Below are 16,415 nucleotides of genomic sequence, written 5' to 3'. Positions count from 1 at the left end.
AATACAGAAATAATGCACATGCAACCGTTCTGTAAAACAGATACTCCTGTTTACACAAAGAGAGAGAACGTTCCCATCAGAGGTGATCCCAAAAGGCTAATTTTAGTTCCTTGCAGCTTCTATTTTATTATTATTAATGCCTTTAAAGGCAGCAGCAGATAGCAGCAGAAAAACAAGAGTTTTAGAAGAACAGGGGCTGCGAGGAATTAATTTCCAGACGTTATGTTTTGGGGGAAGGGGGAATTTAGATTTCGAACCTGTTAATGGAACCAGGGTTCATAAAAAGTGTTTCTTTTTTTCTTTTGTGTGTGCCCTACCATGGCATTTAAGCCACTTTGCAAAAATCTGCAGCATACAACTATAAAAACATCTGTAAGGCAGGCGGCAAAAGCAGCCAAAAACAGATAGGCAAGCCATGACCAGTCTAAAAAAATCAACCAACTGACATTAGTCCTCTTCAGGTGTTATTGCCCTCAGATGCAACACAGGTGGAAAGGAGCTGCAGAGACATGACCTAAGCCAGGGCTCAGCAAACTTTTTCAGCAGGCGGCTGGTCCACTGTCCCTCAGACCTTGTGGGGGGCCAGATTATATTTTGGGGGGAAAATATGAATGAATTCCTATGCCCCACAAATAACCCAGAGATGCCTTTTAAATAAAAGTACACATTCTACTCATGTAAAACCATACTGATTCCTGGACTGTCCGCGGGCCAGATTTTGAAGGTGATTGGGCTGGATCCAGCCTCTGGGCCTTAGTTTGGCTACCCATGGCTGCCCTAAGCCCTTCTCCTGGAGCTGTGAAACACCTCCCAGCACCTTGTGTGATCTTCCAGGGTTCTCAATTGTTCAGGGAGCCTCTGCAGATACACAAGGTTCCACAATGCAGAAGTTCACATAAAGCTAGGATGTACAAGGGAGATTTCATCTGGTACCGGAAGACAGCAAAGATGATGACTGGAATATGTCCCTGAGCAGTGCTTCCATAATCTGGGGACAACCAGATAAAAAGACCCGCATCTACAAAAGCTACCCATCCAACATTAGAAAGCAGGAATGTTCATAAAATAGGAACCAAATATCTATGTTTCTGAGAATGTTCATATGGGAGAAGAATGTTCTTACAGTACACCTAATGGAGGAAGCCAGAGGAGGCCTTTTCAGGAAGATTTTAAACTGTGAGGAGATCCATATAAGAGAAAGCAATACTTCAATAATTTAGGGCTTAAAAGGCCATCGCCTGCACTTTGCATTGGACCAGGAAAACAACATAGTTGTTTCAACATCAGCATCATAAGCTCACTGTGGTTTTGCTCGATGTCTGGACTAGCTGTAATCCCCAATAATAATATGACAGGTGTGACAGTCGTGACCTGGATATCACTAAAGCAAGAATCATCATGGCCAGTTTGGATTTGCCCAGGGAAGGGCATAAAACTACTGCTGCCATCTTACACACGCTTAAACTGTCAACAAGACTCTCCTACATCTTTAATAAAAATACATTAAAAAAAACACCAAGACTCTCCTAAAAGTTAACAAAGTACTGGTCATCCAACAAAGTCAGAAAGAAAGGTCATGGAGTTTGGGTGCACAGGTCAAATGTCAGTCAGGGCGATTTAGTAAAGCATTAATTTTCTGCAGAAAGAAATGGGGTTCCTATAAACATCGCTCTTCTTTGTATGCAGATACCTGGTTAATAACAGTTTATATTAAACTCCCGTGTTAGATGAACCCTTGGGACACGACCCAGCTTTCTCAACAAATCTTGCTTCTTTCAGCCCTCACAGGACCCATTCTTGAATAGGCATGTGGTTTTTCAACTAACTTTATCTGGATTACGGGCTACTGAGCAGAGACTTGTGTTAATAAAAGAAAAACAGCCAAAGGGCTGCATAATAAAACTATGGCAAAGTAATGGAAAGCAACTCTCTTAAAAGTCCTGCTCTCATTTATTCTGGGGCAAATTCATTCCCAAACTTGGATGCGATCCGAGAAGGAACTTGGGTTTTGAGAAAGCACATCATTGAAATCACAACCTTAAGTTTTACTTTTGTCAAGTGACCCTACTAAAACCGGGGGGGGGGGGGAATATGGACCACACCAGTATTGATAAACTGGTGAGTGTTATAATTAAGGGTAGAGAGGAATAACTGAAGATATGCAAGGATCTCTTGTTTTGAGTAAGATGTTAAGAAAGTTGCCAAGGTCAAATCTAATGTGAAAAATCACACTAAATTTAACAGGTGTTTTAATTAAAAAAGAAGGAAAGTCACTTTGAACACCCATCAGCCATTTTAGGAATAGCATGAAAATTGTTGCTTATTATTTTAGCAACTATTTGGCTCGCTGGTGAGCATTGTTCGCTCACTGCAGGAGGCTTTCCCTTGTAATTTTGTGTGCAAGATGTGTGCACTGTGACAAAAAGCCTTGGCGGCTTTGCATCGACTTTTCCCTTTTAGCATCCATTATGCCTGCTTATTAAATATGGCTCTTTTTTTGTTTGCGCACTTCCACAAAAGCCAAGAATATACCCATTCCAACCCAGATCTCGTCGTAATCAGACCTCGGAGTGGTTGATTTCCCCCATCTTACTCCCTACCTGTCAGGCCAAATGGAGCAATGGGACTTGACAGCTCTGGGTTCAAACTTAATTCATCATTAGGAAATTATTCAAAAAGCTATAATGAGATAACTAATTTAATACACTTTGCTTCAAGGTTTATTCCTTGGCCGGCTTCCCAGATACAAAGCGTCTCTGTGCAATTATCATGCAGATGCCACTAGAAGACTTTAAATGGTTGCAGCTAATTTAACAAGAGATATGTTGGCATCGGCAAGGAGATGCTGGACTGAAAATTGGAGTTAACTAAGGAAGCAGCAGAATTTCTAAAGGTGCATCAGCGAGAGGCTTTCCCCGTGCTTTCTTCACTTCATCTCAATGTGGTCTACCATTTCATTAGGAGGTATAAAGTCTGATTGATTCATCAATTAAAAACAACACTTTCAGGGAGAAATCCTAAGCTCCCAAGAAGGGCAGTTGGGAGTCCCACTGGAAACTGTGCCTCTCTGCAATCTGAAATGGAAGTCTGTGGCTACAGGCCTCCGGGCACTGAATGAATGTCATTGGTGGCACTGAAATGTCATTGGTGTCCCAAGGGCGAAAGGGTTAAAAAGAAGGTCACATCAGTGGCAGATCTGGATCTAGTAGATTCAAAGCCCCGTCATTGCCGAAATTGGCCCCCAGAATTGGAGCATGGGGGGAAGGGGGAGAGACTAAACGAGTGGAGTTATTTTCCCTCCCACTGGATTTCCATGGGATTAAAAAAACAAAAACCTTTCATTTCTTCCAATGGAAGAGGAAATGCCTAACAAATAAAAAGTGGGTGGGGGAGAACAATGGAATTCCCTCCATGATGTATTCCTCCACCTCCCTCCATAGATTTGCTCTAAAGGTCAAAGTGTGCAGCTTGATTATGCACCAGTACTTATAAAAGGGTACAGATAAGAAGCCAGCACCATCTTAAAATACAGGTTTCTCCTTTTCTCTTACACAGAAGAGAATGCCTGTTCTAAGATGAGCTCTGCTATGACGTTTGTGTGCATTACCTAAACATAAAGGGAATTCATTTCTAATGCTCTTTGCTTCAGAAATTGAGGGCTGGGCTCAGCTAATCAGTGGTTCTCAACCTGTGGGTCCCCAGATGTTGTTGGACTACAACTCCCATCTTCCCTGACCACTAGTCATGCTGGCTAGGAATGATGGGAGTTGTAGTCCAACAACATCTGGGGACCCACAGGTTGAGAAACACAATTGGACTCCCCCCCCCCATTCTTTGTCCTCCCCACACAACACTCCTCGTGCCTTCCCACATCTGCTTGGGAAGACTGGGAGAACCCCCAGTGCTGGCGGTGGAGAAGGGAGATTTAATACAGTAATGTCTGAACTGACGGAACTATCACCTTAGCGCAACATCGAGTTCCACCCACTTTTTTTAATTCACACTTAACAAATCCATACGATTGATTAAATGAATAAAAACTGGGATTTGTCCCTGCTTTCTTTTGTTACATCCAATGTTGCTCTTGGGGAAGAAGGGTACCAGCTGCCTGCCAACCTCAGCAACAGCTGCTTAAGCACTATTGCCTGAAATTGACGGCATGCAAGGAAATAAACAAACAGAAGGCCAAAGAACCAACTACAGAACATCATAGATGCATCGTTGAAGGAGGGGCCATGCACAGCTTAGAAGAGGAAAGCACCCTCTTCCTGCAAACAATTCCATGGCCAATAATCAGGTTTCCCAGTTGAATGGCCACCGGACAGCCACTGCCGGTCTAGACTAGGAGGTCACAGGTCTGACTCACAATACAAGGCAGCTCCTGATGTTCGAAAGTATTTCTTTACCATAAAAACGTACTCTAGGAATCAGAGCGTGGATATTTATGGTACCTATGAGGTCTGTTGAAATGAGTGGGAGCTGTGAAATCTCTTTGGCCTGCACAGAAGTTCCCAGTGGCTGGTTCCCTGAACAAGGCCTGAACAGGCTTCCAACTTTCTTTTGTACTAGAACTCTGATGTCCACCAAGGGGAGAAAAAGTGGGAAGCGAAGAATAAGAATTAAAGAGAAGGGAGCCTCTGAGCGCGTGCTCAGCCAAGGAATTTGTGATCATTACCAGAATTAAATCCACATACTGTTTTCACACAAAATCAGTTCCGGTTTCCCTCCCAAATGTTCCATAAACTCACTGATAGGGCTGGGTGGGTGGGGATTTTGCCCTGTCTGCATTTTTTTTAAGCAAACAAGCCCCATTCTCATTTCCTGGGGACAAAGGCATGGAATGGAAAATCATCACTCTTCAGGTTTTGCACTTTCCCAAATTTTGCTACACGCTAAAGTACCAAAAATTTGTCTGTTTTAAAAAAAAATCTGCATTTTACAGTAAAATACATTTAGAAACCCGTACATTTCTTCTGCATTAAGATATGCAGTTAAATACACATTTAGAATACGTTTTTAGATTTGTATTTAAATACGAGTTTTTGTACAGAGTTTTACTTTTCTAAAAAAAAAATAAAAAAAAAAAATCAGATTTAATGTGAAAACAAGGAGGAATGTGACTGATAGCCAAAACATGTGACAAACTGACACACAACCAGAAACAGGACCAGGTGATCCATTTCTACTCACAAGATCCTTTGCTTAGTCAAGTGAAATCGTTTTCCTGAGCCATTTATGGGAGAAAAAGGAAGTGAAGTGCGTCTGGGGTGTTAGAGGATAATGTCAATGACAGATTCTATTTAAACCATTTGAGCTTTTTTTGTGGCTACACATACAAAAGTATTGCTTTCACCATCACCAAGACATTATGAGCATTCCTGCCCAAAGCTGCTCACCTAGATGTTAAAAGTCGACTGGAAAACCAGCTGCTTTCCTATAAAAAGCTGCATGCATCACACAGAGCAACGTAATATTACAGGCAGCAACTGTTTGAGGCGCATCTGATATGTGTGCGACTACACACACACACGCATCACACCGAACGCAGAAGTGACTCGAAAACATCACAAAAATGTCACAAAAGGGGGCAGAACAAGGAGGGGGCTAAATGGGGTGTTTGCAGCCTTTTCAATGGTGTTTCAAAATACATGGTTTCACTTAGATGTGCAGTGCGTTGGAACGTAACCCCTGCGTAAATTGGGAGTTGCCTTTATAGAAAAAGATACTTGCTTTTAGATTCGGACAAATTCCATTATTTTTTAATATGAGTCACCTCTTCTATGCCCTGAAAATAGGTTGCATCCCTCCAAATTGAAGAATAAAAACAGCATACCAGGTCGTACAGAAACGCAAAAGTCGAGAGAACGCTGTCAGATAGGAACTGTCAGGTTGTAAAAAGAAGGTCAGCCATATGAAATGTGTTTCCATAATTCCAAAGTCATAACGTGTTTCACAAATTAAGAACATTCACACATCATTGCGAGGAAAAATAATAATAATAAATTATCTCGTATAAAATAATTTGTAGGAAGAACAAGGTCTCCCTACTGTCAATTTTGCGTATTCGTCACAAAATACTGCCAAAAGAACACGCCCCTCCCCCCACAACAACATGGAGGGAGGGATTCTCAGCCAGATCCAGAAGGCTGCATGTATGGGGAAACAGCTGGGTCTCTTCTGAGGCTGTTAAATGAGTCTAGAGTTTTGCAGGAAGAGGATGAGGACTTGATAGACAAATTTATACTGAGCGATGGTTTGGATCATGAACATCCTTTGCTCCCTCAGGTGTTGCAGCATCACTGGAACATCCACTCTCTGCAAAATCGAAGGAATATAAATATGTAAAAATATGTACATGTACAAATATAAATATGTGAAAAAAATTGTGACGTGGGAGAAACCGTGAAGCCGGCTATCCCTTCCCTCATGATTCCTGCCGCCCCTGTTGCTCTGTACATTAAAATAACAAATGTTAATAACATAAGGTAAGTAAAAGATGTATCCATTTTAGAACCCTAAAGTAGTAGAGGTTGCCAGGACATCACCCTGTTTGCCTCTACATAGTTCCATCCTCATTTCAGACATTGTGATATATCGGTATAGCGCTATGTTTAGCTGGTGATAGATCACGATGTTGAAAACCAGACATCACCCAGCCCTTCTCAGTAGCTATCAAAACTGGTACGTTGAATGAAGTTGCAGAAAACAGAGTGGAGATAGGTAAGATGGCAAAATTAGAGCAAACTGCAGATGGAGCAGCCATTAAAAGCATTTATTATCGTCTTCATATGAGAAAAAGAGAACAGTAATGACTTCCTAGAAAAGAGGTTGGGAAATCAAAGGACATCTGTCACTGAGCAACAGCCAGCTCTTTCTTCCAGGCCGCAAGCTCCTCACCTGAGAGGATTGCTCGCTCTGCATCAATGGCTCGACAGTCTCCCCTCACTCACCTAGTGACTACAGTCATTAGGGGACTGGCGAATCTCTTGACCCACCAGCCAGGCTTTTCCCCTTTGTAGAATTAGTACACTTCTCACCTCATCACTTTATCTCACCAATGACCTTCTTCAACTCTGCCATTATCTTTTTGACTGGAAGAGTCACCCTGTTAGAATTTCACTCCTCTGTTGCTGGATGTGTGATTGTTACATCACATGTCAGTGTTTACTTTCTAGGCTTGGAAAATGTGAGAACGGAAGTCAGTCTTATCTCTCTTCTGCTGTACTGTACTATTGTACTTTTCTTTCTCTCTTGGAGAAGAAGTGAGAGGACGCCATGATTGCTTTGTCCTGTATATATTGCTTAATAAATCACTTAGAACGCTACACTCATGCTTCATGATCGTTTCTGCTATACTCTGCTGATTGAGCGTGCACATTTGTTCAGATGTGTCGCTGGTGCGCACTGGGAGTAATTTGTGATTGTCCCGGGCTGCGCTTCATAAGAAAGACACCCAGAGAGGTCTGTCTCATTCCGGGGGCTGCGTGTGCCCCCCAGGCGTGTTCCGACAACCCCAAGAACAAATGCCTTCTGTCCTTTCCCTCTAAATTAACCTCAGGATTTCACACCAGTTTCATTCACCAAACCACGTTCGTTTCCAGTGTACAGACAACCTCATTTCTGAAACTTCCCTTTCCACACAAAAAGGGGCTTTCCCAAGCTGGTTCCCAACAGATGTTTACAGACTGCAGACCCTCATCAGCCCCAAGCCGGCTTGGAGTTTGTGATCCAAAACATCTGGAGGAAACCAGGTTGGGGAAGACTGGCACAGACCATGCCAATGTGGCAAGAGCCTCTTTAGCTCCCTTGCCACGGAAATAAGAGGACTTTGCTTTGATTTCATGTAGGCCGCTCTGGGAGCCTTTCTGGCTGAAGAGAGAGGTACAAATACTCTAAATAATTGCATCTTGCATCACAGGGCTTGTTCAAAGGATGCACTTTGGGAAGTTCTCAAGATGGTAGTAATTTCACTTCTCATGCATTCCTCTCCCTCGCCGCGAGGAGAAAGACCATACGGAGAGCCCTGCTCGATCAGGCCAAAGGCCCATCAAGTTCAGCAGTGACCAACCAGATGCCTATGGAATTCTGCAAGTAGGATTCTGAGGCAACAGCACTCTCCCGGTCTGTGATTCCTAGCAACCAATATTCAGAGGCATAGTGCCTCTACAGTGGAAGGGGAACACAGCCATCGTGGCCAGTAGCCACTCAGCCTTATCCTCCATGAATTAATCATCTGGCCTGTACTAAATTTTTGGAGGGTCAGCAGTTCCCCAGCTACCCAAAGAAGCTGATGAAACCAGCATTATACTGAGGCAGACAGCTGGCTAGAACTGTCTGCTGCTCTCCAAAGGCCTCAGGCAGAGATCGTGCCCAGCACTGCCACCATGACCTGGTGTTTCAGCTACAGTGAAATCACAACAGTCTGGGACAAGAGAGAGCATATTCTTAGCGGCTGCACCCAGATTATGGAACGCCTTGCCCCGTGAAGGTTGCTAGCTCCTTCCCTCACTCCTTTTTGCCAGTAATATTGATTTGTACAGCTTTTATATAAGTTTGCAATCTGCTCATATATCGTTCATGAGCTATATATTTACAATAAAGCAAAAGCACTGTACAGCTGAATATTGTTCTGGTATTTATCATTCTAAGGCATTGCAAACAAGAGACCCTCTTTCTACAAACTTACTTGGTTCTTCTGTAACATGTTTGGTCATTATTACGATGGTTTGTATTTTAATCAAGCTAATCTGCCAATCCTGGGGTGCCATTCTATTTCCAGTTCTTTGCAATACTTATTTTTGCAGCTGTCAATAACTGAAAGCCTTTTTATTCTAGCAGGCTTTTATTTTATGAGGCAGACAATGTTCAATCAATCAATCAATCAATCAATCAATCAATCAATGTTTATTATGGCGAACGGTCAGCAATAGAGGCAGACAATGTTCTTAGGGTGTTTTGTTTAAACCGCCACCTGGTCTCTTGGTCTCTCTGGAATTGTTTTGTATTGTTTTCAGGAATGGCAATTTTTCATGTAGTTAGCTGCCCTGAGCAGTGTCTTTTAGGCTAGGAGGCTGGGATATAAAAAATTAAATAAAGGAAAACTTAAATAAAGGAAATCTTGTTGCGTGCAAAGCATGGACTAATGTACTAATGAGGGCAAATATTATTATTTTTTAAAAAAATAGTGCAGTCCAGTTCATGTATTACTTTCTCCCTGAAAAGAATGAGAGTGGGGTACACATACCCAAGTCTAGAACCAGGTAGACAGCACCAACCAGAATGCAAAGCCCGAATAGGACCACATTGACCAGGTTTCCTGATGGAGCAATCCATTTGAGGCACCTCATTCAGGCAGATGCAGGTTAAGAATGCCAGCTCTCTATTCTGAAATTTGCTATACTTGCACACTCTTACTAAAGAATGCTGCTGTGCGGAATCTGATAAACAGCTCATGATCTAATTGCTTTGCTAAGCCAGTTAGAACTTAGCCTGGCTCAGGCATGGGGGCAGGGAATGCAGACCAGTTGGGACTCGCACAGCCCAGCCCAATAACTGAGCATCTGCCATATTTCTCTTTTCCCCCCTACCTGATGCAAAAACAAATCAGTTGCTACATCCTTGTTTTCCAAGTCAAGCTTCCTTAATGTTTAGCGATCTGGGAGAAATATTTTATATGTCACGGCATACTTATTGCAACTCTCTAAATGAAAACATTTTCTTTTTTGCACTCAGTATTGCAAAAATGTGTTTTTCATTTTGCCAGCCCATATCCGATTACCTTGGTTGGCCATTTTGTTCCTGAAAAAAGTACCTTAAAGGTGGTGGGTGTGTAGAGGAAGCAGCACCAAGAGCGCAGTTCTTACTTGAAAGAAAGTAATGAACCTTGCTTACCAGTCTTGGGGTCAGGTTATAAAACCTATCTAAAGGGAATCGCATAATAGTTTGGAAAGGTGTTGTAAACGGACGTTTTGCTTACCTTAAGCTTTGCAAAGAACTGTCAACAGACTACTTCTTGCACCGCTCCATTTTTTCACAACACCTGACAACCACTTTGGGCATCTGCTGAAGCAATTTGCAAAAGCTTCCGCCAGGCTTTTGGGTGTTTGTTGAGACTTAACCTGGTTAACCCTCTGGAATTTGTGGACCTCCTCCCCACATACTTTCACGTTTTGCAGCAGGAACACACCTGTATTTAAGCAAGAAGAGGCCCACCTTCTGAAAGACCCGTTTGCTCACCTCATTGTGCTCCAAGCAGCCAATCATGAGCTCCGTCAAAATGACGACCCCCGTCCTCCCCACGCCGGCGCTGCAGTGAACTACAATTGGGGGGTTGCAGTTGTTGCTGCTGTCCAGGACACTGTTGGTGTGGCGTCGCACAGATTGGATCTCTTCCAAATAGGCTGCGTGGCGGGAATAAAACGGAAATCGCATTCCTGAAATGCTACCCAGCTTCACATAAAAAGAGGACAAATGCATGGAGGAGCAAGCTTCCCTTTAAATTATGATAATTTACCATTCTTAGAAGACACTAATTATTTGGCCTCTGGACAGCAAACAGCACTGAGTTAAGCAAGAAGCAGCAGGGTGTCAATTACTACTTGGGACTTCGGTCCTTTAAATTAAACAGCTCTTTTTTTAAAAGAAAAAAATAACACACTCTCTCTCTTTCCCCCCTCTGCAAATCCCCAAGTCCCTTAAGCAGATGACTGTAGACATTACTTACAGCAATTCCTGCTATTAACAGGCTGGGATCAGAACAGCAGCAAGGTCCCCTTGAAACAAATGCCTGTCAGAGCCAGTATCTAATGGGCAGGGAGCATCCATCTGGCCCTCTCCTTACCTTGCAGAATGCCTCTGAATTTCAAACATGCCTGCTGACTCTCTCTCTCTGTCTCTCTCAAGCAGGCCTATTTCATGCACAAATTTTCCTACACAGAGAAAGCCCCGTGTAGGGTAACAAAGAAGGAAAGAAAACAGTTGCCTTGCATGATAACAGACAGTCCTCTTAAAGCGGGTTATATGTCACTGAAAGTCACCCCCCAAAACCCCTCCTCAGTTAAGTAGACATAGGAAGGGTGTGTGGTAAGCACACCAGCTTCATTGCTAATACTATCACCCTCCACAAGTGGCAGCCTGGAGATGGAATCTGCATTACAAGAGGCTCCCTGCTGCAGTCATCCTTCAATTTGTGGAAGCCAACCAGGGTGTGAGTGTGTGTGACAGAGCTAGCATGCTCAGACCCACTAATCCCGCCACTAACTCACATGCTTACTAAACACAGACCTATTTAGGAGTGAAGAGGGCTACTGTCCTTAACAAAACCTAAAGGCTCTGTGGTCTACATGAACCCAACCTTTAAAGAAGAGACATGTTGCATTGTGCCATAGGCTTCCAAGGTTCATCAGCTAAGAGTAGGGCCTTTAGAGTGGTGGCACCTGCCCCTTGGAATGCACTCCCAACGAACATCAGGCGGGTACCTACAGTATTAGCATTCAGGGGCCTGCTCATTTATCTGTCACCCATGTTTTCCCTGATGGGGGCTCTGTCTATGTATTAATATGATCTACTCATTTGTGATGTATTATTTGCTTGTTTCATGAACGTAATTTTGCTGTAGTTTTCATGCTGTTCATCGTCACAATCATTTTTTCCAAATTCTGATGATTTTCAAAGTTTGCAAATAAATGCAGGGGTGCCACCAGAGTCTGTGTTGTAACGACATAAGGAAAAGAATTTGTGCAACTATCACACATTTTTAATTTTATTTCAGGGATTTAGGCAAAGTCTGAGTGCTGGCATAATCCAGTTTCTTTTCTTCTTAAAATGAGCAACAGCTCTTGGGCATGCTGATTCCCATCTATGTTAGCTGGTAATTCTGGAGATGCCAGGGAATCAATCTGGGATCTTCTGCATGCAAAGCACATCCTCTTCAACTGAGCAATGGCCTCTTCCTCTGCTCAATAAACACTTTACGCGCAAGACCACCTTAAGCCTGGGACAATGGACCATCATCTCAATCCCCATTCCATGGAGTGATCTGCAAGCAGCTTCTGCTGCCATAAACTCCAGGAATTTCACACAGCCTCTAGGCTGGCATATGGGGATATGCATCCCCCAGATTAGACTCAGCTGACTCCAGCTGCTGATCCCTAGCATGCATGCTTTTCTCCTGCCCTAGTAGTGTCAAGGGAAACGAGGCAAAACCCTGGCAAAGTGGAACTCCTACACAAGGCCTAGACACAATTCCACAACAAAGCTATTGACACAGTCGAGAAAACATTTCCCTCCCTTTTTGTTATTAATAGTTTTTCACATATTCTTTTTAACATACAGTTCAACTTTCGGTCCCTCTCCCCAGCCTGCACACATCCAAATATAATAATAACCAGGCAGAGGGCCTTCTCGGTAGTGGCGCCCGCCCTGTGGAATGCCCTCCCATCAGATGTTGAGGAAATAAACAACTATCTGACTTTCAGAAGACATCTGAAGACAGCCCTGCTTAGGGAAGTTTTTAATGTTTGATATTTTATCATATTATTATTATTCTGTTGGAAGCCACTCAGAGTGGGTGGGATATAAATAAATTATTATATTATTAATCTTCCCTACAACTAAAGCTCAACAAATAAATGTCAGTATCATTATATAGCGCACATATATATATATATATATATATATATATATATATACACACACACACACACACACACACACACACACACACACCATATATATGTATATATATGTGTGCACATATGTGTGTGTGCATCAGCAAATAGTTCTAAGGACCCACTCCAATATTTAATTCAACTTCACTGATGTCCTCACTCAAAACAAAAAGAAAGCACCCACGTTTCAAACACACACACACACACACACACACACACACACAACTTACAGAGAAAGCCTTGTTCTTCTGGGCAACCGTGATCCGGCCAGTCGGTGTACTGCAAATGCCACACCGTCTTCTCCTGCCCCAGCAGAAGGTGCTTGACCTTGAGACCCGTCGTGGCATAGCAACCCGAATCGGTGCGGAATTTGGTGGTCACCTTGAACTTCCCGTAAGTGGCTGAGCTGTGCTTGGAGCCGAGTTTCGGCCAGTAGCGATGGCTCTTGGCTCTTCCTCTTTCCTGTCCCACAGCAAAAGGAAGGAGAAGCAAAAAAAAATCAGCACTGTCCTGTTCTTACAGCCACAAGCCACAGTGAACAATGGGTATGCCTAAAAATCAAGTACAGTGCCAGTGTGGTTTAAAGCAAGGGTGGGAATACTTCAGGAACACAGGCCAGTCGTGGCCCTCCAGGCCTCAAAACTCTACCTAGGCCTCACCCATCTCTAGCCTTTGTCCTTGAAAGTTTTGGCTCAGCAGATTCCAGTTGCTGATCCCTAGCATAAATGCTTTCCTCCTACCCCAGAAGCTGCTGTAGGGTCAAAGGAAACTGGGCAAAACCCTGGCAAAGTGTAACTTCTCCGCAAACTGACCCCTTCTCCCTCAGGGCGCCATAATAAAGCTGGTGCCACCAACCAGTGAAGACTTCACAGCTACAGAACAAGTGAAGTCAAGCACAGTATTACATACCCTTAGGCACACCTGTATGGACTGTACACACCGCAAGCAAAATCTGAAGACCCGTGTAAAGGAATTAAGAGAATGGCTCGAAATAATTGTTCACAGTCCCAAAATGTGTGTTGAGACTAATAACGGCACAACAACATGCAGCCTCAAACGATGCTGTGTGCTCCAGACAAAGCATTTCTAGTGTGTGTTTACAGCACTGCACAGAAAATATCACAGATGCGCTTCGTTGTGGGGGATAACAACAAACCCAAAGTTCAAGCAACCACCTCAGGGCATCATGTTATAGTTTCCCAGAAAATAGCCGAGTGAGGACATCAGAGGAAAATGGGGAGCGGGCAAGGGACTGATCCTATTTGACTGTTTCCCCATGAACATCTCCCTTGCCTCTGTGCATCCTGGGGTTCCAGGAGTGCCCTCTTATCACGGAGTGTGCATTCATACTGCAATTACTGTCTGCAAATTTCCACCGTCTCAGGACAGTGGAGATTCCTCATTGTTTCCAAGCATCATAAAAGCCATAATATGAATGCGTGCATATAATCAGAGTTCAGGTCATAAGACAGCCCTGTTGCCTGCCACCGCTTAGAAAGAGGCTTTCTCTGTGGTCAGATTACTCTGTAACTGTGCATTTAATGGACTCTTGCTCCCCCTTCTGAACAGCTGATAGTGCTAAATGTTTAAAATGGGGAAAATCGGGCCACACTATTTAAACAGAACAGCTGTTCCTGTGTGCCTGTAAAGGCAGCATAGTTCTGAACAGGATGCAGGGCTGGTTACTTGTGTGTGCCAGGTTTATAGCACAACATACAGTTGTGGGATTACAACAGAAATAACTGTTTTGCTTGGCATGGGAATAAAGGCGACTTTTTCTCTCTCTTTTTACTGGATACTTTAACTGGAACAACAACTTCTGATGTATTCGCAGCTGATAAGGATGCTAGTAGTGCAGAGGTGGCCTTGGATGGGTTGAGAATATCATTCTTCTCAAATAAGGGCAGCTTTGTGTTCTCAGAATTCACTGCTTTGTTTGGCATGCAGCAATCTTCTAATGGAGCTAAACTTCCATCATTACACTGTGTGGCCAGCTAGACTGACACAAACAAGGTTGTAAGGGGTTGAGTCATCCCAGGCAAAGGTTCAAAGGAAGTTTGAAAAGCAAAACAGCAAACAGGAGAGCAAAAGGACCGGCAGAGAGAAGCAGATTGTCATGGAGAGCTCTTCCTAAATCTTCAAAACATGCACGCAACTATTTGAACCTCCCTTAGCGTACACAAGATAAAACATGGTCCAATCTCAAGAGTGGCTCTCGCTCTTATCCTCTAGCACAGGACAAGCTGATCAAAGGGTAGAGAGCAAGCCCACAGAGGCCCAAGGAATGCATGCTCTCAGGTTTGAACTAGGACTGGGTGGGGAAGAGAAAATGCAAGCAAACAAAACATCTTTGAATGTACTGCCTATCTCTGCAGTGAGGGTCGACCTGAGGTCGGTGGCAGGCCCACTTGGACGAATGCCATTCCAAGAGGTTTTCTGAGGGGACAGCTCATTGCCACCAGGACTTTTGTGGCCGTGGTGGTGCAGTGAGCAACTCCCCCCCCCCCCCAGTGGTGGACTTAGGGGCCTCAAATTTCAGTGGCGCCCTGTGCAATGTCAAATCCCCGCCCCCGCCTCTCACCTTCCATTCTACACCACAGTTGTGGTGCCCCTGCAGCACCCCCAAGGCTTCACTCCCAGTGCCACCAAACCGGTCATGCTCCTCTAAATCCACCTCTGCCCCATTCTCCCCCACTTCCCTGCCCGAAGATGGGCCACCAAATTGTGCTGTTCTATCCGAGTATCAGATGCTAGTGACTAAAATGGGGAATGTGTATCACCATCATGTTGTGAACCTCACCACACCTTCTGATGGGACACATTTATAAGATATAACGCTGGGACAGACGGAAATCTGCCTTTGTCCACATTCACGCCATATATGTAAATTGCTACGACAGCAACAGTCATGGCTTCCCCCAAAGTTTGTTAAGGCTGCTGAGAGTTGTTAGGAGGCCCCTATACACCTTACACCTCAGGGACGCGGGTGGCGCTGTGGGTTAAACCACAGAGCCTAGGACTTGCCGATCAGAAGGTCGGCGGTTTGAATCCCCACAACGGGGTGAGCTCCCGTTGCTCGGTCCCTGCTCCTGCCCAACTAGCAGTTCGAAAGCATGTCAAAGTGCAAGTAGATAAATAGGTACCGCTTCAGCGGGAAGGTAAACGGCGTTTCCGTGCACTGCTCTGGTTCGCCAGAAGCGGTTTAGTCATGCTGGCCACATGACCTGGAAGCTGTACGCCGGCTCCCTCCGCCAATAAAGCGAGATGAGCGCCGCAACCCCAGAGTTGGTCACGACTGGACCTAATGGTCGGGGTTCCTTTACCTTTACCTTTATACACCTTACAGAGGTACAATTTGCAGAGTTCCCTGTGAAGAGGACTTGGGAGATTTGTTAGCATGCAACCACATATTACATACCTCCTCTGCTGTCACCATGGCTATCACATTCACCCCTTCTTCCCACACCATTTGCCAGAAATCATGGCATGTTTGTGGCAAAGGTCCTTGTGTGGCTATGTAGTGCCATTCTTCTCCGCCCACTGTAACCTGAGGTAGAGAGAGAAAGAGAGAACAATAGATTACTATAAAATTCATGCCACAATTGAGCATCTTCACCTCTCTCTTTCTGCCACAGCAACTGTGCATAGTTAGGGAAGGGCCTTAGCTCACTGGTAGAGCTTCTGTTTTGCACGCATGAAGTCCAAGGTTCAATTCTTGAATCCCTGACATCCTCAGGTTGGGCTGGT

At 44.1% G+C, this 16,415-nt stretch overlaps 1 protein-coding gene across 2 annotated transcripts in view; it reads right to left on the bottom strand.

Annotated features, from left to right (window-relative positions):
* Window positions 1-5,743: 5,743 nt before the first annotated feature.
* The window catches only part of PTPN14 (protein tyrosine phosphatase non-receptor type 14), a 106,814-nt gene continuing 96,142 nt past the window's right edge, over window positions 5,744-16,415 (bottom strand). For both annotated transcript variants that reach the window (XM_053383192.1, XM_053383193.1), the window contains exons 16-19: window positions 16,087-16,215; window positions 12,899-13,130; window positions 10,237-10,400; window positions 5,744-6,315 (exon numbers count right to left, since the gene is read on the bottom strand). In XM_053383192.1, the coding sequence (XP_053239167.1) occupies window positions 6,187-6,315; window positions 10,237-10,400; window positions 12,899-13,130; window positions 16,087-16,215 (654 nt within the window). In that variant the 3' untranslated portion in view covers window positions 5,744-6,186. The remainder of the gene's footprint in view (window positions 6,316-10,236; window positions 10,401-12,898; window positions 13,131-16,086; window positions 16,216-16,415) is intronic.

Source organism: Podarcis raffonei, chromosome 3 (assembly GCF_027172205.1).
Source record: "Podarcis raffonei isolate rPodRaf1 chromosome 3, rPodRaf1.pri, whole genome shotgun sequence".
Lineage (NCBI taxonomy): Eukaryota > Metazoa > Chordata > Lepidosauria > Squamata > Lacertidae > Podarcis > Podarcis raffonei.
The sequence above is the reverse complement of the archived record's forward strand: the minus strand, read 5'-3'. Positions and strand labels throughout refer to the sequence as shown.